General features: G+C 39.1%; 1 protein-coding gene across 1 annotated transcript in view; it reads right to left on the reverse strand.

The window, feature by feature from the left end:
- Nucleotides 1-1,612: 1,612 nt before the first annotated feature.
- The window catches only part of igf2bp2a (insulin-like growth factor 2 mRNA binding protein 2a), an 84,931-nt gene continuing 63,674 nt past the window's right edge, over nucleotides 1,613-22,869 (reverse strand). Inside the window, exons 4-16 of the mRNA XM_052142699.1 lie at nucleotides 21,327-21,378; nucleotides 16,668-16,731; nucleotides 15,620-15,907; nucleotides 15,144-15,278; nucleotides 14,925-15,047; nucleotides 13,925-14,066; nucleotides 9,203-9,337; nucleotides 7,727-7,795; nucleotides 6,862-6,981; nucleotides 6,266-6,340; nucleotides 6,022-6,153; nucleotides 2,209-2,322; nucleotides 1,613-1,937 (exon numbers count right to left, since the gene is read on the reverse strand). Coding sequence (XP_051998659.1) covers nucleotides 1,764-1,937; nucleotides 2,209-2,322; nucleotides 6,022-6,153; nucleotides 6,266-6,340; nucleotides 6,862-6,981; nucleotides 7,727-7,795; nucleotides 9,203-9,337; nucleotides 13,925-14,066; nucleotides 14,925-15,047; nucleotides 15,144-15,278; nucleotides 15,620-15,907; nucleotides 16,668-16,731; nucleotides 21,327-21,378 — 1,623 coding nt within the window. The 3' untranslated portion in view covers nucleotides 1,613-1,763. The remainder of the gene's footprint in view (nucleotides 1,938-2,208; nucleotides 2,323-6,021; nucleotides 6,154-6,265; nucleotides 6,341-6,861; nucleotides 6,982-7,726; nucleotides 7,796-9,202; nucleotides 9,338-13,924; nucleotides 14,067-14,924; nucleotides 15,048-15,143; nucleotides 15,279-15,619; nucleotides 15,908-16,667; nucleotides 16,732-21,326; nucleotides 21,379-22,869) is intronic.

The following is a 22,869-nucleotide window of genomic DNA, read 5'->3' on the forward strand; positions in this document are numbered from 1 at the left end:
GTCAGTTCAATGCCATTTTGGTGAATAATGGTACCACTTTCCTTCTGAAACAGCAAAATCTGTATTCCAAACTATTGGTCGCCAGTGTGAATGTGTTATATATATATATATATATATATATATATATATATATATATATATATATATATATATACACAAATGGAAGCTGTGCATATTGGCATAAACCTTACATCTGGAAGATGAGGCTTTGCTCTCATTGTGTGAGAGAGCTTTCTATGATGTCATAGACTGGTGACATTTAAGGCCACAAACTTCCATGGTCAAGAAAAAAAAGCACAAAGGGATATCCATGCCTGCATGTTCAGCAAACTGTTGAAACAGTTTTGCACAACAACCCAAGTTTTTGTAAAAAAAAAAAAAAAAAAAAAAAACACTGACCATCTGGCTCACTGAATATGACAGGATGGTGCTTTCAAAAAGGCTGCATATTGTACATTCACAGCTGTCATGCCATTTAGAAAGCTCCCTGACAAAGAGGTTTAAAGCCAATTCATGTGTGTACTACAGGTCATAAGGTGCCTCCTCGTCCCACATTTACCCCAGTCCTTCACCAGTCACCTGACCCTCCAATCACATTTTAAGTTTCCCATCTTCTCATTTTGTTTCAGCATATATTAAGGCAGAGTTCTTGGTGCACATTCTATTGCGATTCTGCTCGACGCCAACCCAGTAAAGGTGCGCTGTCTTTCAGACGCTGGTGATTGCTTTATATTCTTTTCATACCCCCTAAAGCAAGCAAGGGGTGATAACTCCTAATCCACAACTATAACATCCCTACGCATACAGGCCCGTCACTTTACCTATCTCATAATAACTACCACCAACTTCCTTTTGGGAGTGGCAGTCGATGAAATGACTAAATGCAGAGGCTGCAAAAACACTGGTGTAAAATAACAGGAAATAACAGAGAAATTGAGCAACTAAAAGTGCCAAAAGCTAAAAATGAAAACCGAACGTAAAATATGCACAGTAAGAAATGTTTAAAAGGTATTTGAACTGATCCGTTGGCACACACAGGCTAATTAACAAAGATTCCGAATAATCCAGCACTGTCTTTCGTATCTCTTACGTTTCTCAGATGATGAGTCCAATGATCTAAGATAAAAGTAAACCTTTGTCATTTCCTAACCGTACTGTCCCACCATTAAAGAAGGATGAGAAATATGTCATGTATAAACAACTGCATATTTGCACTACACATCTGATGGCTTGTGCAAAACAAGAAGAACCATACTTCTGCTGTAGGTAACAGTATATTTGTTCTAGTGTACTGTTGAGAATACTGCTAAGGATAATTGAAATTGCAATCTGAACATCAAAACCTTTCATGAGAAAGAAATCTGTCCCCAAACTGTAAATTCACACCACTTTACCTACCCAAGAATACAACACAACTCAAGTCAAAATGCATCAGTGTACATGTTAATGGAGCTTCTTATCTGTGTGTTAAGCCTAAATTAAAAGGTTTATAAAATAAATTGGTACATTGGCTGATCACCTTGATGTTTCCTTATCAACTGTCTTGATAACAGATGCCAATTCTTCTCTCAGTCAGGGTTTGTTTAAACAAGAGAAAAGGTACATTTGTCTTTCACTCCATCCACCCCCCTCCACCCATCCCCCCACCCTCCCCAAGCTGGCAGTGCATTCAGAGCCTATCTGCCTGTGGCTCCTTCATCTCCCCCAGAAAGAAGTTCTTTGGTTTTGATCCCACGGCTGCTGGTCTTCCCAGCCGGTCCCCTTCATCCGGTCTCGTCTGGTCTGATTCCAGTTGGGAGGGCTACATTCATTGGCAGGTGCCCGCTGGGGCTGCCCTGATGGTCACTTGGAGCGGTGTGTGATGGGGGGCCCTGCTGGTGCTTTTGCTCCTGTTGTTTCACCTGCTGGATGATCTCCCTGATTTTCCTCTGTGCAGTCTGTAGGACCACAAGGAACCAGTCTTAAAATGCTGGCTCTGTCAGCAGCTCATCAGTATTTAGAACAGAGCATATTACAACCCATCCTAACTAGGCACAAAGTGACATGTTTGGGACGTCCAATTATATATATATTTTTTTTTTTTCAGAATTAAAGTACATCACTCAGACTCAGAAACGGCAGACATTAGAGCTTAAAATTTCAGCCCTTTTCAACAAAATTGCAGATAAAGTAAAGTTTTATTTAAATGTGTAGTGAATTATCATTTACCTGGCTGGCAAAGAAATGCCCACTGATTTTGACAAAGACCTCGTCATTCTCGTCTGGGGTTTGGTCCCGTGGCACTATGACCTCTGCACTGGTTAAGTTCTGCAGCTCATTAACCTGAAAGTTCACAATGCCAATTAGGTCAAAGAGAGCAAAACACTATACAGTATACACTCACTGAGCACATTATTAGGAACACTATGGTCCTAATAAAAGTGCCCGGCATGGTCTTCTGCTTTTGTAGCCCATCCGCCTAAAGGTTCGACGTGATGTGCATTCTGAGATGTTATTCTGCTCACTACAATTGTACAGAGTGGTTATCTGAGATACTGTAGCCTTTCAGTCAGCTCGAACCAGTCTGGCCATTCTCCAGTTGACCTCTCTCATCAACAAGGCATTTCCGTCTGCAAAACTGGATGTTTTTTATTTTTAGCAACAATCAGAGTAAACTCTAGAGACTGTTGTGGATGAAAATCCCAGGAGATCAGCAGTTACAGGAATACTCAAACCAGCCCGTCTGGCACCAACAAACATGCCACAGTCAAAATCACTGACATCACATTTTCCCTCATTCTGATGGTTGATGTGAACAATAACTAAATCTCCTGAGCTGTATCTGCAAGATTTGATGATTGGCTGATAGGATAATCACATTAATAAATAGGTGTACAAGTGTTCCTAATAAAGTGCTCAGTGAGTCTATGTCAATAAGGCCTACACAAGCAAAAGGTGTACAGATACAGAAGCTCATTGGTACACAACCTGCGTCAAGACCAAATTCTAAGACTTTTTTACTGCTTTTCTGCCCTTGAACAATAACTCCAACCCGCTTCTATTCTACAAATTACCAAAACAGTCTCACGGAGAAATCGTACAGATTTGTACGAGTAGGCTACAAGTTGTCTAAATTGTACAAATTCGGCCAACTTTTGCAACAGCCTATCAGGTGACTCTCCCTCATCTCCTTCTAAATGCAAAAATTACTTTCTTCGGTCATACAAAACATCATCTTTACACTATAAAATTATTTGACCCAAAAACACAGCTTCAAAAAAAATTTCAAGAACGGTTTCGGTTAACCTAGTGAATTTGCAGACCAAATTTCATCAATGAAAAAATAAGTCTTATACCTCTATTGCAAGTATTATAAAATCATATTATTTGTGGGAAAATTATTGTTATTAAAAATGAATAAAATCAAACTTAATTTTAGAAAAAGTATATTTTGGGGTGTTATTTTTTGTGCTACTTGGATGCAAAATTGTGCAAATATGAATCAAAGACAGGTTTTTTATTTATTTAAATATACTGCGCTCTGTGCACGTCAGAATACTAAACATGTTAAAAAGCAGCAAAGAATAAGGCTGTAAAACTATTTTATTACAGCAAATTTTAATCTAATTGACTTTTCAGTAACTGCTACATGACAGAATCTAACAGAACTGTCTCCTTGCTAACTTTTTACCTAAACTTAACTGTTTAGTAAATAATAAAAAGGTAGATACCTTCATAATTGATACTACAAAAAAATCTAAATAAAAACTACTGCAATATTCTCTGAATGCATGACATCCCTGTTGAGCTATTTCCATTCCATAGTTGCACAATGCTGCTTCTTGGCAACACATTTAAACAATTCATAATATCTTAAAAATAATGTATATGACTCCAAATGTGCTAAAAAAAGGAAGTGTACTCACTAAAATATTTCAATAATATTTTTCGATTATTAAAAAATCTATAAAAATTTATTTTCTGAGGGCAATTTTCCAAAGCAAACACGTGCAGCCTCCACAAAGTGCACCATGCCAGAACAAGATATTAATATGGTCACCACAAATGTAGACAAAAATAAAAACAAGTTTTTATTCAAAGTCATCCCTTCATTATTAACCATTTTATTGGCATAATATATTCATTATCAGGTGAAAGTGGGTTTGTTTCCCTGTGCAGTAAAGACATTTTAAATGATTATCATACATTTGCTGAAAACTATATCAATCGATTTTCATAATTTACTCTGGAGGTGTGTATGAGCTCTCAGGAACTTTTCACGCCACATTACCTTTGATTCATCAACAGTTTCTCTATTCTTTAACAATGCACATCTCATCATTATTAGGAAATAATATACAATCTATTTAATTGATTCACAGAATTACTGCATATGTTAGTGTTTATTAGTTTATTATTTACTCAATCATCCATAATGGGGCACAATAAAAGGAATGTGATTACACAACAGCTGTGCTCCTGATGTGTTACACAACACAATTCTGTTGATTTAAAAGATTTAACATAGAGATTTAATTGAGAATCAGAATGCTACAGTAGGTCTGGAATTGGAAAATCACCTTTGAGATGAACATCCATCTCACACACTTCTCATTTTACATTAAAGGGATTGTGACGAGGAGGAGGGTGTAGCTGATCAGCGGGAGAGTGAGATAAAGGGTGGCCGGAGACACCGGTGGAGAGAGAGACACACACGTCTGCACTGCATGTTTGTTTATGTTGCTTTTAAGTTGAGCTTGATATTAAAACTTTATGTTGACTGTTCAGCCATTTCCCGCCACCTCCTTACCTATCCTTATACTGCTACAGTTGTGCCGAAACCTGGGAGGGAGGAGGGATGCGCTGTCGCAAAGTCCTCGCTGCTGCCATCCACCAGGGGAGCAGCCACGGCCATCTGCCTGGGGATGGAGGGGTTGCTGCCAGCCGTCGAGAGCCTGATGAGCCACGGCCATTTGCCGAGAAGGGAAGAGCGGTTCTGTCCGGACTCCATCCGCTGGGGGAGTAGTGAGCTGGCGTCCACCAGAGGGCGGAGGAGCGGTTGAGGGCCGGGCGACGGCGCATCCGTGAGCAAGTTCTCCTCTCTCGAGTCTCCACTCGCCCACTGGGGTGGACCACCAGCTGACAGAACAGCCTGAAGGGCAAGGCAGCATCTCGCCCTCCAGAGTTGGGGGGTAGTCAGACTGGTAGCGCCCCAGCCTGAATCAGGCAGGGGAGGAGTGTGACGAGGAGGTGGGCGTGGCCGGGCTGTGATGGAGGGGCAGCCGGAGCCGCCGGTTCGAGAGAGACGCACGCGGCCGTGTTGTATGTGTGTCTGTGTTTGTTTATGTTTGTTTTAAGTTACGTTTCTGATTACACTTTACGTTGATTGTTCATCTGGTTTCCGCCTCCTCCTTGCCTGTCCTTGATCTGTAACAGGGATATTTTATCAAAAAATTAAAATGAATCGCTTCGTTTTCATTTACTCACTCTCATGTTATCTATTCTGTGGAACACAAAAGGAGTCGTCTAGCAGAAAGCTGCTCTATTCCATACAATGAAATGAATGGTGAACAGGGACTGAGAGGCTTGGACATTTTGCTAGATAAATAATTTTGTGTTCCAAGCAAGACAGAAAGAAAGTCAAACATGTATGGAACAACATGAGGGTGAGTAAATGATGACAGAATTGTCTCTTTTTTTTTTAAGTGAACTATATCTTTAATCACGGTTAGTGTAAATAGGGTTTTCAGCGAGCTCAGAAACATCATAATCATTATTTAGGCGTAAACACAACAAGATTTTTTGTCCATCTTTGAATGTTGTGATAAGTTCTTTCAGGGCTCATGCAGGAGCGCTGCATTTTTTAGTTGCCTTGTCAAGTTAAAATAGCTTCAACTGTTAAAAACATAGAGATACCGTTCTGCTCTATTAGTGGCGCTGCGTCTAACTTTTTTAGCTTAAGGATGCTTAGCTTAAGGATGTTAACGGCTCCTAACACATGCTACGTAGTCCACTACCTTCTATATTTCACTGTATTCTTACCGTTTTGCCACCTTTCCCAATGACCCTCCCGGCAGCTGATGAGGGCACTTTTATATGCGTCTCCAGCTTCACTTCCTCTTTTGCGGTAAAGAAATTCTCCTCTTTCAGCTTCCCAAATATCCTGCCCTGGGCCTGAAACACAGAGCGTAAGACTTTGTTCATGTGCATTTACTGTTCATTGAAAAATACTGGGATTTGAAGTTTGTATCCTTTCTTTCTGTACAGACTAATCTTTTTCCTTTACCTTAAACTGAGCTTCCGGCGGCCCAGTGATGATGACCATCCTCTGAGTGACTTCAGGGCTCTCTGCGGGTTCAATCTACATGTGAAAAAACACATGAATAGAGCTTAAACAAATGAGCTACTAGACTTACACCCAGAAATGACCTAGACAGCATTATCAGGATCTTCTAATGCACAATATTAGTTTAATATCAATGATCAGCTCATTCTTATGTTGTTGTGACATTACAAATTCACCAGAGGGCTCTTTTCCCAATTATTCCCAGGCAACAACTCTCTGATAAGCAAGTAATCCAGAAGACTGGCTGAATCAACAGAGGCTGGATATAATCAGTATCATTCAAATCAATCAAAGAGTAGTATGGTAGTATACTACTGCGAACAGAAAGAAGGTTACAGATGATTAGCTCACCCACACTAAGGCACTAGGCTAGTTCTGAGCAAGTTTAGCCCAAGGATCTCATCAACAGGACACAGAAAATGATATGGATAGATGTGCTTTACACTGTGGTTGGTGTTCAGGCAACAAAACCATACAAGGAACCTTGATGTGACAGATTTGACAGCAGTGGCATTTAGGTGGCCAGGAACACCTACCTTAATAGAGGCTCCTGCAAATCGTGCTAGTTGTTTAATATGTTGGCCTTTCTTGCCAATAATAGCACCAACAGACTGAGTGGGAATAAAAAGGTAGACCACCTCCTGTTCAGGTGCCTGCTGTGAAGAGAGCAAAATAAACTTTAAGACTAAGACTTTAATAAACTAAAGACAACAGGGTCCAAACTGTTTTGAGGTTTGTCCACTACAAACACATTCAGACATTGGGCTCGTCATGACACATCAGCAGAGTGGCGCCCTAAAATAACAAGAGTTTAAACTTAGTCAGTTACATGAGGATTTAAAGGGAAATAACCATGTGATCGGAAAATTTTAAAATGCGAATGCATGTAAACGCACAAGAACTTCACAAAATTCTTCAGTGTGTCTGACATCAACATGCAGGGACACAGATATGACAAGAACACACATTAGAAGCTCAGTTAAAGGTACTGATCTAAAATAACAGAATTCTGCTCTAAATGTCATGTTTGCGTATAATTAAGAGAAACAGTTTTTTCTTTTACTTTTTTGCGCTTTATTATTATTCAGTAATACACAGACGTAATGATGTCTTCATGAATTCATACACTCTCCCTTTGGCTTAAAGGACCTGATGTGGCTTGATGTGCCTGTGAACCACTGGAAACCAATAACTCATTGTTTAGACTCTATAGTTTGAAGATGTCAGAGGAGATAACAGCATTTCAAGTCAACACCATTAGCTAGATGCTCAGTTAATTTGGAAAATAACAAATAAAAATTAACATCACAGATGCTTTTTCGCTGGGACAAAATAAAGATTAAGTGGAGAAAAAAACTTTTCTCCGCTTTACTGTATGTGCGAGAGGGTGTGTGTACTCACTGTGTGCTGGTGAGAGATGGCACTAGCAGGCGGAACACCATACAGTCCACCCAGATGTGACGAATGACCCTGGAACAGATGGCATGGATACATTTATAAACGATTTACATCACAAGAACATTCCACTGGCTCTCCTTTACTACAAATACAAGATAGCGGATCAATTATTGGTATGGGAATTGGGATACTCATTTTGCATTCATTAGTTCATCCACTAATGGTTAGAGTAAATAGTCTTTGTCCTTTGATATTGATTTGAGTGGAATTAAAACTATGCGAGCCCGTGCTGTGTGTGGACCTTCATAGGAAATTATTTTTTTCACATTTTAGAATGTGCCATGTCGTTGGCAAGACATGTCCGGTGTGTAACCCCCTTTAATTTACCCTGCTGCTCACACAATATGTCTGAAGAGACAAAGACTATTGTGCAACAGGTAGCCCTACAAATATATATATATATATTTTTTTTATTTTTTTTATTCAGATATATCAATAATCATCATCGGGGAAAAGGCATCAATCCCAAGCCTAGACACAACTATTAGTAAGCCATTCATAGGTTAAGTTTCTGTCGTGCAATGAAAATCGCGAAAAAGTTTGTTTTGAGCAACCCATTTAGTCCCATCCCAACAACGTCACTCAACCAATGGTGTGAGTTGGGGGCGGGACTATCTCTTTGTTTGACCAATGGCAGATGGGGCATATTCCAGAAAGGTGTATTGAAAACAAAGTTTATTTTTGCAATTCGGTTTGGTGGCACTACTGGAGCAGAAATTACATATTTCAGCTTTAAGGAAGCCCTGATTAATTAGGCTAATTTAGGGTCATATCCACTAAGTGCTGATTTGATGCATTTCCTGGTGGGTGTTCACACAAGACGCGTTCTTCTTGCATTCATAAACAGCTAGACAGAGTGCAAAAGAATGAAACAAAACATTAAGTTGAGACAATGTATTCATATTATTATTTTATTAGCAACATCAGAACAGATAAACATTTACATTTGTGGTGTTGCATGTATGTTATAGTTTGCATAATCAGTGGAATTTATTTTAATCACGCAGGACATTCAGCACTCTCAGACTACCTAGGATATCCCTAGTTTTGACAATATTCAACTTAATTTATACAAATATCTATCAATGTCAGTTGAGAAAAAATTATTCCACATACCATGGAATATTTAGGCATAATTAGTCAAACTTAATGATGAAATTGATTACAATTTGTTCCAAAACTTGTGGAAAAATACAATTCCTCTGTAGTGTGACTATGTAATTCAGTAATTACCTCTTCCTGTCATTCCAATTAAAAATTGTGTGGGGCGTGACCGATTCCAATACATGAATTGAAAGGGAGCCAATTCTAAAATTCAGAAATTTGCCCAATGCCGCTGAAGTATCATGTAATTCTGTGTTTGAAACATCCAAATATGTTGCAGTTACATAATTAATTCAAACGGTGGTTTGCACTCACAAGAAAGGGGTTGTAGCCAGTTGGGGGTACGGGTGGGATGCCTCGAGGCCCAGCAGCTGGTGGCAATACTGACAGATTGTTGGCAAATATGCCCAGTGTGCTCAGGCTCAGCCCAGGAATAAGGTTGGTGTGTTGCTGCAAGAGCAATAACATCATGGATTAAGAATGGTTACTCAGTGCAAGACCTCAACCTATTGTGCATTCAAACTCATTTGAGAGATATTTGCCAATTTCTCAGTTTCCATCTGTTTCTCGGTTGTACAAACAAAAAAGTACCTGTGAAATCGCTTTGTGAGCCCAGTTTTTTTGTGTGTGTGTTGACATATTTCCTATTGAAACAGTTTGGTAAGGACATATCGAAGAGCTTTTTCCCAAAAATGTTATAGCCAATAGCTTTTAGTTTACATGACAACCATGAACCATGATTTGCTTCTTGTTGGTTGCTGATGTAATTAGGCAGAGGGATATTCTCATTCTAGAGAGCATCTGATTGGACAAAAATCTGTGTACTGAAAGATTTTGAGAGTTTCATGCTGTCTTTAAGCATGTGGACATTGATAAACCTTTAAAAGCAAACACTTGCCCTTAACAATCTTGCCAAGTTTTTTTTTCATGAAGTAACATTTTGTAATATCTGTACTGTCACACTAGGTGGCTCCATCGTCCCGGTCCATAATTTTTTGTTGAAAGTACTTTTTAGATACTGTTTATATCAGGGGTGTCAAACTCATTTTGGGTTGCGGGCCTGATTGGACCAAGCGACATTGATTGGGGGCAAAGTTTACTTTTATAAATTATATGTGTATGTGTATGTGTGTGTATATATTTTAAAATTAATGAATTATCTTTTAACTAAATTTGATATATTATCATAGTTATTCAACTTTGTACACAAAACATTTCGACAGGAATGAGAGCAAATTACGTATCCATTCAGTCCCTCTGAGTAATTCAGTAAGTTCATTGACTGAAGGATTCATCAAACTGAGAACTTGTGAGCTGGTGAATCACTGTTTAAAAAGTACCAGCCACATAAAAGTCCTTTAGTCATGAATCAGACTAAACCAGTCACTATGTTTGTTGTTGAGTACAGCCAGCGAACACAACGCAGTAGAAAGGCACGCTGATTAGGTGTTATTTCACGGTGCAAGTTTTTATGACACCACAATTCAGACTGCAATCTCATTACTCTGGTAAAATATAATTTCTTTACTGACACTGGTAGATTAGTTGTGGAGCAGGAAAACATAAAGATGCTGTTTTCATAGCTAACACTGGGGTAAAAAGATAAGATTTTGTTTTTGCCCACCAGCAACAGAATGCCCAAATTTTCCCAAAAATGCCCAAAAATTCACCATTTTTGATTTTTTTTACCAGCTCATTTGGTTATTCATAAAGGTATATAAAACACCACTTCTGAAGCGAACTATGATGACACACATGACAATTTATTAATGTCGCTGCATGCCATTTGCTTTGTATGGTTGTGTTTTTAGCCACAAATGTTTGGAATTAAGCAATGTTGCATTCACAATGTGTGTAAACACCAACTGCTCCATGGAAATCAAGCAAACTAAACATAGAGCACATCCTGATATGGTCTGAGATCATTCTCAGCATTCTCATGGACGACACTCTTATTGCAGTTGCAAACTGTATTTTCAGATGACTGAAACAGCAGAAACAGTGAGCACTCAGTGTGCGTGTGTTCCTTGAGAAGTGTTGCGTTTATGGGCGTAAGAACGCCTCTGAATACACAGCGAATCAGATACGTATATTAACGGCTTTATTCTTTGGTCTTCTCTTCAAAATATAATCAAATGCGTTTCTTCAAATGCATATCTTGATGTCATTCCAAGACATATTATAAGTCGCCCACCACAGAAATAACCCACCAATGCACATAAAATGTCCACATTTGGCAGATTGATGAGTGCTAGTTTTACTCTGAACAGAAGGAAAAACATGGAATTTACTAATTTCTTTAACCAGAGGTTGCATCACAAATAGTTGACCGATGGTAAATAAACCATCTGAAACCGAACATGAACACCAAGGAACTGAAACCTGCTTAAAATGAATAATAGTTCAATGGAATGGAAATAATGCAACAGATATTAAATCTAATATTTATCCTTGGATCTGTCCATGTTGTCATTATTTCTGTGAGAGAAACTTCACTGTGGGAATGTGTGGCCGAGTAACTCTTCACCCGTCATGTTCGCTGATACGCGTGGCTCAGCGAGCGATGAATGTCCCATGTAATTAAAATAAATTCCACTGATGATGCAAACTATAACATACATGCAACACTATAAATTGAAATGCTTATCTGTTCTGCTTTTGCTAATAAAATGATAGTATGAACAAATCTTACCCAAGTTACAGGTTAAATCAAAGGGAGGATAGTTTTCAGACATTACTTATTTATTTTTTCCGCAAATCATCCCGCAGGCTGGAGATGACTCCTTGGCATCATCCCATGTTTGACACCCCTGGTTTATATGCTGTTTAGTCTTGACAGAGAACTTCAGGCCTAAAATGCCTGATTTTTCATCAAAAGATCAAAACTGGTGTGTCTCTCTTTCATTGAGATGGGAATGAAGGTTACAGGGATCGACTAACGGACAGTTTCACATGAAACTGTTGCAAAAAACACTTGATCTGAGCATGAATAATTTACTGTAAGCCTGACTGAAGACTGACTAATGTGTGAGTATAAATGAAACCGCATACATTTGATTTGAACATGATAGAGGCCTTTTCGTCAAGATAAATGACTCATTGAACATGAAAGGAGGTTTAGGATGCAATGGTGTAAATGAGACTGATGATGCTATTGTTAATGTATTTGCTCTCAGTCTATGGCTTCCCTCAGACACAGGATGATGAGGTCATGATGTCATGAGTATAAACAGGGTGAATGGTGTACATGTGCATGCGTATCTGTGTGAATTGCTGTTTACAGGATGACAGTGTGTTCTTAGTATGCACAGCAGGGGACGGACTGACTCAGGGTTGTTTCACATAAACACACACAGTCAATAATTAAACACCGACAAACAGATGAACCACTTCTAGAAACCTGAAAAGGGCTCTTCCATGTAAAAGAGGTGACTGGGGGTAAGTTATCACATTAAGCCATTTTCACAAGAGTTCGACTTGAGTAACTAGGGCTGGTTGATGATACAGATTTCCCAATTCGATATGATTCGACAGACAGTTCACATTCTCTAGATCTGATTAGATTCCAATTCCATATGGGTATGGGTATGGGATGTATGGGATTCTTATGGGTATATTTCAGTTCAAATGTCCATTTCGCTTACATTTGAAAGAAATTCTCTCCAAGCTAATGTGGTTAATTGAACAGGGGACCTTCTAAATAGGAACAATAAATTAAAATTTTACTAATGATATTTTATTAGTTTTTCATCATTTTGGTCACATTTTTGCTTTCTTAAAATGAACAATTCAATATATTCAATCAATATATATGATATAATACTGCATTTACTATTTATTGTTTAATTGCAAAACCAGTACTGTCTCTTTAAGAGCATCTGTATATGAGAGCATGTAAACAAGAGAGACTCAAATGGCTTTATCTAATCACTGCTTTGCATGATTAGCATAAGATGTTTGTTTTTTGTTGTTTTTGATCAATAACTGTCTGTAGAAAACAAAAAGGGTATTCATTGATAAATCGGTTAATTGGATCTCGTCTTTAGGCACACAGAAAGAGTAAAACCAAACTTTTACTGTCAACTCTCAACACTGAGTCAAAGAATCTCGCTACTGAATACTTCACCACTATACTACACAATTACTGATCAGTGAAATCTAAACATTAACAAGTCAGTTGCCAAATATCTACATTTTTGTCGCATAGTGTGAAATTTTGTTGCATATGCAAGCAATTTTCTCTCATTGTAGTAGAGGGTTAAATACTGTAAAAAAACAGATCTTGGGATTTAAGAATCGATATCAAGATCATTCAAATGAGGATCGCGATGCATCGGAAAATCTGTATTTTTACGCACCCCTATAAGTACATATAAGGTTTTGAGTTTTCCATATCAGTGGTTTTGAAAGTTGGTTTTGACACCCAAATCAATATGTAGTCTTAAAATATATTTTTCTTTTGTGAATTCTATCCTCCAAACTAAAATTTCAAAATATATTCCAGTAAAATTTTGCTACGCCTGTAGACCAAACAAGTGAACACAATAAAACTACACTAGCAAACATACAGGTCAACAAGTGTCAACTATATAATGATGAGTCGCAAAACCCTAACTGTAACCTAACCAAACCCTAACATATTGGCCAAAAGCAGTGCTATACTTTTTTGCTATTTCATCAATTGTTGATGGTTGTATTTTACAGGTGTTTCATTGCAGGTTTTATTGTAACAACTTCACGCTATGCCCTGTTACTGGGGCAGTGTTTGTTCAATGAGCTCTATCTTCTTATCTGTGCAACAGGTAGAACTGTTCAGTAGCTTTTTTAGTAGGCACAACTTTAATGTACATGTCTTTACAGAAATTGACATTCAAAAATAAACCTACCCAGAGAAATATTTACTGAAGTAAAGAGTGACAACTAACCCCGGTCTCCTCTATTGATTTAAACAACAAAGATGGAGGATTCCAATTAGGTAGAAATCACATTTCCTTTCATGATATGATTCATCAGCTCTCAGAAACCACAAACACTTACGTTAATAGCAGCAATAGCAATGTCATTCTCAAAGGCTTCCCTCAGTTTCCTCATGATATCCACTTCAGCCCTACAACAGGCCTCAATACTCCCCTTCACGATAATGGTTCTCTCTTGGTTATAAATAGTTAAGTCCTGTAAACTGTGGGATGGGGAGGAAAGAGACAGAGAAAGAAAAAACAAAACATTTTTCTTCTCCATTAAAAGTGATAGAGATGACACACATGTCCACCTGGTATCAAGTCATTTGAGTTGATAGTGATGAGCACTGATGAATGAAGTTGTTTTTGATGTTATACAGACAGCCAAGCAATGACGTCAGGAGTCCTTGTTAAGGCTTAATTGGGTGACTCACGTACAAATCTTTAGTTCTGGAAATATAAAGGACCACCTATAACCTGGTGCTCGCTGAAAGTAAAGGACACGCTGACCACATGAACTCTTTGAACGGTCCCACTATTATGAGGTTATGTTATAATCAAAAGCTTCACTAAAAAGAACAACATTTTCTATTAAAACAACATTGGAGGTTGAAACAAGATTCCTCAACTTGAAGTCAGGAATGCCTGCAAGGAAAAGTGGAGGACTACTATATTTTTTCAGGAAGGGTGCACAATATAACAGTTACTATATAGGTATCGGCCAATATTGGAATTTTGTTTTATTATTATTAAATGCCTTAGTCTGAACTGGCCAATATTGAAAGTAGAAAATATCAGGGCTTATTTTTTCAACTAGTATACTCTTTTCTTATGACAGGTTTCAAAAGTATTTAAGAGTTATCCAAATTTCCTATTGTACATTATAAAGCCTGCCCTGCTTAAAAAGCCAATTTATACTAGCTAAGACCAGGAAACTACCGTAGGTTGGTTTAAGCTGGCTTTTGCAGCAAAACATCATAACATCATAATATAACATTATAGCTGGTCTAACTGGTCTTCCATGCTGACCAAGATGTTTGTTCTGCTGCTGGAGTCCATCAAACTCAATGGGCACTTACGAGGAAATGGTTATCTTGGTCTCTGTTTCCTCTTCAATCTTCTTCAGGTTTCTGCCCTCCTTCCCAATCAGTCTTCCGACCAGACTGTTGTGGGCCAGGATCTTCAAAGGAATATCCTCCGTTCTGCAGAAGACAGACCACAAGCCATGCATAGAGAGACATGCACAAAGAGCTCCGTGAGATAAACAGAGTAACTTTAGGTGGAAGATTCAGACTTACACCTTCGTGTCATTGGCCTCTTTCTCCATGATGTCCATGATCATACGGCATGCAGCTGAGCAGCCCTCGGGAGTGGAGTGGATGGTGATGGGCTTCTCTGCTGCTCCTGCGTTCTCCTTACGATGGATGTCCACCCTATCAGCACAGGAACATAACTATTCAATAGAGATCAATTAAAATCTCTATTTTATATGAAATGTGCACAGACTGATATATCAGACAAGTAGATAAATCAGTGATATTTAACTACTCGTCAGTGTGCAAAATCGTATGTTGACCTTGTCAATGGATAATGCATTTTCTGTTTTTGTTCTTTTGTTTCTGTCATTCTAATGGTCTATCTCAACAGCAAATGCATTTAAACATGTAAATATAAATTAAAAAAGGATATGAGGGATACTTATTGACCTACGTCATTAAATCTTCAATCACATATGTTTGAAATGTGCATGTCTCATCAATTCACTCTCGCTCACTTGGACTGTGTCTGTTTGGTGATGTTTTTGATTGTGAGCCCCTCTTTGCCAATGATGGCTCCCACAAACTGCGTGGGCACCAATATGCGCAGGGGAAAGTCTGGCTGTTTCTGTCGCGGCCCCAGAGAGCCTCCCGATGTCCCGGGCTGGGAGTCCTGATCTCGCAATGCCCTTCCACTCCGACGATTCCGGGTTGCTGGCAGAGGTGGAGCAGCATCCATATCCAAGATATAAGACACTTTGAAGGAGTAATCCTCAAACTTCTGTCCAGTTAACTTCTCTACAGCTCTGAAGACATAGAGGAAAGGTGGGCAATTATCAACAGAATACAGAATAATTTTATTTACAATAACAGGTTTTGGTACTTATATATGGGGCTGGGTGATATATTAATTATTCATGATATTTTTGCAATGATTTGGATGACAATATACAACTAAGCAACATCATGAATCTTGATCAGTATGAAACCATTAAGACAGAGACGTATACATACAGTAGCATCTCTGTTTCAAAGTTCAATAGCAAAAGCTTAAGTTGTTAGTTGGTAAGTTGCTAGTTCAATTCATTTCAATAAATCAGTTTAAATTGTCCACTTCAATTGTTCAATTCATAATGAAATTTAATGCTTCATTTGTGTCATAAATCAAAAATATTTGAGTACAAAAATATACAGTATGTAGGTAAATATTGCAGTTTTTTTTTTACTATGTATTAGTGCAGTTAAATGAAAATGATTTAATATAACTATACCTTCTGTTCATTTGGTGAAAAACAGTCTGGAAACAACTATTTTTAAATAGACTCTTATTGTATTTTATGCCTTGTATCAAACTATTTGAATCTAAATGGAGCAATAGTGGTTTGGTTAAAATCAAGGATCCAACTTATTGAGAAAATAATCATAAGTCATTTTAGATTAAATAAATAATTATTACGATTCATATCTAATATCATGAAAAGACTGACGAATTATTTTAGTGATATCACCCAGCCGAACTTTGATAAGAAAACATCGTATTTTCTAATGGTAAGCTAAGATGCTTACATTTTAGCCTCCTCTTTCGTTGAGTATGTGACATTCACCACTGCTGTTTCTGTGTCAGTGTTAACTGCAAAGAGAGAGAGAGGTAGCATGAATGCATATTTAGAAAGAGCTTGGTCATTTTCGTAAGCATGTGTGGCTACATGCTTTTGTGTTAGATCCATGAAGGCAAACAAACGCAGTTTTCCCCATGTGATGTGAAGAGCCACTTGTGTGTCTGCATATAAAATGGGGATTGTGCCCTGGCCAGATGTGTGCTTCACAGGAAAAAGCACAAAACACTCCTGCTGTCCACAGATCAAAGCACTGTGTATCATCTAAAGACAGACATAATGAGGGCAAGGACTCTCCACTTCAAGAGTTTACACAGTAATACACGTCTGTACTAATAACTATTGCACCGGTGTGCAGTACAGCTCCGGCCCAGGTAAAGTTCAAGCTATATTACATTCTTCAAAGAGAGTGAAATGTCAGGAACAGCATTCCCACAATTTTTGGCCAATACTTTTCTAACGCTGTACCATTTACTTGAACCAGTTAACGTGAACAAACCTGGTTTAGCAGAACCGTCAAGAGTCAAATCAGACACATGAAGATAGTTTCACTTTGAAAGATATTTATATTGCTGCTCATTGTATTTATCCGCTACGGCCTACCATCATTAATGTGGGGGAGATAAGCGGGAAAGGACATAAATGGAGCAGGTTCAATACTAGTGAAAATGATGGGGATACAGCGCTGAAAGATCAGTGCAATTTACACCCCTGAGTGCTTACAGTGTACACAGCTATGTAGTTTTGTCGCGCTCCTCACTTAAACTGTAGAAACAGTGAGGAGGCAACCTAGGTCATGATGTCTCACTTTACGGGTGGTACCAATCTGGGGTCCGGACCCAGACCGCAGTCCACTAATTGGTGACCACTGTTTTAGACCATTTTAATATTTTCAGATGAAAATGTGTGTATGTGTACAGCATTTTAAAGAGAAAAGTCCCTTTATTGATTAGACAGTCCTTCTAGAGGAAGTTGAGTGGGACGAGCTGGGCAGATATCCAGAGCTTCACACATGAAGAGAAACACAAAGCCCACAAAGGCAGCTCATGCGATTAATCTCATAACCAGTGAGTGTTGCCAATGAGGACAGATAACGCAATACGGTCAATAAGAAAGAACAACAGAGTAAGACAGACAGAAAATTACTGCTGCCTTTACATTATGACGGAATTATTGTGATGAGCGCACATGAACGCCCAACATGGTCACACAGAAATCGATATGTTGCTTCTGAAAATTAATGTTACCCAAAATGACCCCATTCTGCTGAATTACTGACAAGCACTTTATCCCATCAAACACTTTTGTATCAATTCAAACGTGAACACATTTCCCTCTAGCGCAGGGGTTGGCAACCTATGGCACGCGTGCCAGCATTGGCACACAGAGAGGTAATCACTGACACACCAACAACAGCGAGAGAGGAGTAGACTATTTTATTTATATAAATTCTGCACCTGCATTCCAATCTACATCTTGATGTAATCCTTCCACATGATCACGCACCGTGTGCCGAATGGGAGGCTAAACAAGAAGTAGAAATGTGACGAGACTTCAATATACCCATCACTTTCTGTTAATCGTGCAATTAAACGCACACGCTTTGCAAATTCCATGATTCATTTGTTTCTTTTTGCTTTCAGAACAACACGTGATGTAATAAGGAAAACACCAATTTTAATCCTTGAGGTTCCCAACCCAGCATACGGGTACACCCTCCTTAAACCATACTCGCACTCAAAATGACATTAAACGATGTGACAGGGTGGAGGGCGGGGCCGGGTCGTGATTATACACACCCGGTCCCTTATCAGGCTAATTAAGCCTCCGAGAGGGATAAAGGCCGGTTGCGGACGGTGGTGCGACGAGAGAGAGATCGTTTACGGACATGTCCGTCGTGTGTGTGTTTGTCTTTTGTTTAAGTTAATCATTCAAATATTGTTTATATCGCCAGGCCGGTTCTCGCCTCTTCCTTTCCATTGAACTGCTTTACACTGGTGCAGAAATCCGGAAAGGAGGCGGCGAGAACAGATCTCTCTCTCTTCGCACCACTGTCCGCAATTGGCCTTTATCCCTCTCAGAGGCTTAATTAGCCTGATAAGGGACCGGGTGTGTATAATCACGACCCGGCCCCGCCCTCCGCCCTGTCACATCGTGGATTCAAATAGGACCCAGAGTCTATTCAAAATATAAATTAAACCTGGAAATAAAGTTTTAGTATTTTGCAGGTGCGATTCATCTTTTTTGTTTGTTAGGTTTAGGGTTGGTTTGGGTTAGGGTTAGGGGCAGGGCATGAGTTTGCCAATTTATTTGAAACATTGATGGATAATTCCAAATGCTTTTTTTTTTTTACCTAGTGCATCTTCCACCGTGTGTGTGTGCGCCCTGTTTATTGTCAGGTATTAAAACGCTTCTCGGGTGATCCGATCATGAGTGAACAGGGCTATCCCCTTTTCCACCACGTAATATGCGTCTCTTTTAATCACAAAGTATAAGACCAAAAAGAAAGTGCAAAGTGCCGTATTTCTGCCAATTATCCTTGCATTTAATCTAAGCACAAACATGACGTCTTGAGCAGTTATTTTAGTGGAGCTGTATTAACCCGAGCTTCACATGTGTGATTCTTATCTGTGTCACTTTATGTTGATATCAGGCACACTGAAAAGGTTTTGTAAACTTGTGCCTTCCAAAGACAGCAAATACAAATGCTAAAATTACAGGCAAAGAGCACCTAAAAGTCTTATAATTTGCAAATAAATCTTTTCTGCTGACACATAATTTCTCAGGATAAAAATCTGTCAGGTTGTATGAACGTTTTCTTTGTGCTATTCTATAAAAAAGATCTCTCAGCTTTAGGCTGTCATTATGAATGTTGACTGCACAATTAAGTTGGTGATATTTATTTTGTGAATTGTTGATGATACAGCTATAAAGCTTGCCAAAAAAAAATCATTACTCAGTTGGCTGGTTTATGAGGTGACAGGCTTGTGCAACATAACAACACTTTCCTTCGTTCTGTGACAGCGTGACAATGCTAAAAACAAAGCATAATTTACAGACCTAAAGTTTATCCTCTGTCCTTCATTTAGTTGCACTAGCATTACAACTTCCTGACTTTGTCGGGAAGTGAAAAACTGAATTATGAAATTACCCAACAAGTCCTTTTTTTTTTTACACCAAAAATCACATGGCATCACTTTATGTCCTTGTAAAAAACATTAACAGAAGTAGAAACCTCCCAGTAGCACATGAAAACGATATGACCATATTATTGTCCCTTACCAAGTCTACACTACAAATCTGGTGAAATATCTTAATGGTGTACACAATTTTACAATTTAATGCACCTGTCGTGTGTCTGTGAGTAGGTGTGTGATGTGAAAATGAAGCAGTAGTGTAGTGGTTAGCGTACTGCGCTGCGAACCTGGCGACCAGAGTTTGATTCCCACTCATTGCCAACACTGGTGATGATTATCTGAACCGGTCCTGGGCCTCTCCTAGGTTGACTCAGCCTAAAATGAGTACCTGGTGTGGTGTGTAAAACATCACCACTGGGGAGACAAAGGTGGTCGGGCATGGTGCTGGCCACCCACCCCCTCGTGTACCGTTATGGCCTTCATAGGTGCTCGCTAACAGCACTTGCCCTACAGTCTGTTTAAGGCTAAATGGGGGGGTCTTTGGTGTGAAAAATGGGTCAATTTGTTGTAAGTTCATAAGGGTGTGAATGGGTGGCACCTGTAAGCGTGAATAGTTCTTAGGCCCTGTTTAGACCTGGTATTATCCATCTCAGGTGATCAGATTACAAGTGGTCATTATTAAATACAGGCCTAAACAGAGTCCTAAACGTTTTGTAGAACAAACCACATTCAGAGGTAGACAGAAATCCATGTGACCACATTGCATTTGTAGTGTAGTATGCTTTCAAGAACCCCAACAAGCCTCTGTCCCATCTATTTTTTTCTCCCATACAAAGAGAGAAATAGACAGAGAGAGAGAGAGAGAAAGAAAAAGAATGAGTGAGTGAGAGAGTGAGTGAGTGAGTGAGTGAGAAATAGAAAAAGACCACAGGCGCCTACGTTTACCTCCCTATTACCACGCCGCACCTCACTGAAAACACACACATTACAGCTGGAGCTTTGCCACACTCTCCCACTTCAATCCACACACACCGCTGCTTTACTACACTGCTCATTCCAGCCAGAGCAGAGAGTTCATCCCTCTCTCTCTGTGTCAGTCTCACACGTACTGTCTGTCTGTGACTTCCTCCCATTCACACACTCTCCCAAGAGCCCGTATGTTTTCCCACTTGTCTCTCTCTCTCTCTCTCTCTCTCTCTCTCTCTCTCGGAATTACTGAACCTCAAAGCTGAGACGTCTCCTTCGGTAGCATGTGTTGACGTTATTTAAGTATGGAAAACGTGATCTAAATGCAAACATTGTCTTTGTAGTCCAGAGTCTGTTGGTAATTTAGATACAACCACATGGTTACATCCACGCATGTGTTATATGACAATGTCTCCTCTTTCCCCAAAAGAAAAGGCTCTTTATTTTTTCATAAACAGGATATAAAAACTATAAAAAGTTCTGACAATGCAGAACACGGCTCTTACCTTGTTCCACATTTTCTACAGTGCCATATTGTGCTAAAAGGCCATCCAAAACCTGCAATGAGAAGATTAGAATAAGGTATACAAACACACATCAATACACACACTAACAGCAACTCATTTATATTCCTATTCCTGATGAAAAAAAAAAAAAAAACAGCCTAGACTAGCAAGAATTTCCATGCTGCTAAAGGTTGGCTTATGCTGATTTGTGCTGGTTGGTGCTGAACGGTGCTGAACTAGCTAGTTCACCAGAAAAAAATGACTAACTACACATGTGATATATCAAGCCAATCAGCTCACATTGTGTAAGATATAGGTCCTTTGACTTGTAATCGGGTAGCCAATTAATTTGCATACTTTTTTTGCATAACATTCAAATGTACTCAGTTTGGAAGCCAGTTTCAAGGTAGCATGCTGCATCAGGTGGTTTCTGGGTTTTTTTCTTCTATCAGTAAGGTCTGATTTAGCCGTGACATATAGAAGTGCACCTTTATCAAGGTAAGCCGTAGCCAAATCAGGCACTGGCACCCATCAATATCTTAAGGTCATTTATTTAAATAAATCCACACATAGCTGGTCTAACTCATTAGATAAATAAGCTCTGGGATTTCATGGTCCAGATACACATTATGAGTCAGGTCATTTGGCCAAGTAGGCCAAGGCACACCTAGCTAGCATTCACTCAGTGCAAATGGTACTTTGGAGCAGCAGCAGTACACATTATTGGCGGTAGATCTACTTGTTTCAGGGGTTGTGTTATGTGTTTGTGCAGCTTGACTGCTTTGTTAGGGGATTGTATTTATGTCTAATTGTGCAGCAGCAGCATGTCCACATGTTTAACTCAGTATGTCTGTGTATGTTCTAACAGTAAGAAGTGTCCATACTTGCTCTGCAGCAGCTGTGTAGTGGATCATCTCCTCCAATCCTATATCAATATGTTATGGCTGAACTACTTACCAAAATAAAACCAAATCACAATATGATCCACTGCGATTTTCAAATTGTGAGGGCTGCGATTTAATTCAATAAATAGTCTCAACGTGCTGCCTGCTGTTCTGCACTTATGTGCAAGGCTGTTTTGTCTGTAGTGTGTAGTGCTTTATTAAATACATGTAAACGGTATCAGTGTATTACACATGTGGTTCTGTGCTCCATACTCACAAACTCTGTCTATCTGGTGCCCTGAGTGACAGACGTCTGAGTTCAGTTCGATGTGCTCTTAAAACTATATATTTGCACCCCATTGAGAGTGGGAACCACTAATCACGACCATGAGGAGGTTACCCCATGTGACTCTACCCTCCCTAGCAACCGGGGCAATTTGGTTGCTTAGGAGACCTGGCTGGGGTCATGACTCCAGGGGTTGTAGTCAGTGTCAATACTCATTAAGCTACCCAGCCACCCTCTCAAAAGTATATTTAAATGAAGAATCACCCATATATTTAATTAATAGAAATAATGGAAAACACCGTTTCATAGCCGTTAAAAAATATTTAAGACTAGTAAATTTGATCAATTATTATTTAATTTAATTATAGAATAA

This window comes from Xyrauchen texanus, chromosome 14, assembly GCF_025860055.1.
Source record: "Xyrauchen texanus isolate HMW12.3.18 chromosome 14, RBS_HiC_50CHRs, whole genome shotgun sequence".
NCBI classification, from domain to species: Eukaryota; Metazoa; Chordata; class Actinopteri; order Cypriniformes; family Catostomidae; genus Xyrauchen; species Xyrauchen texanus.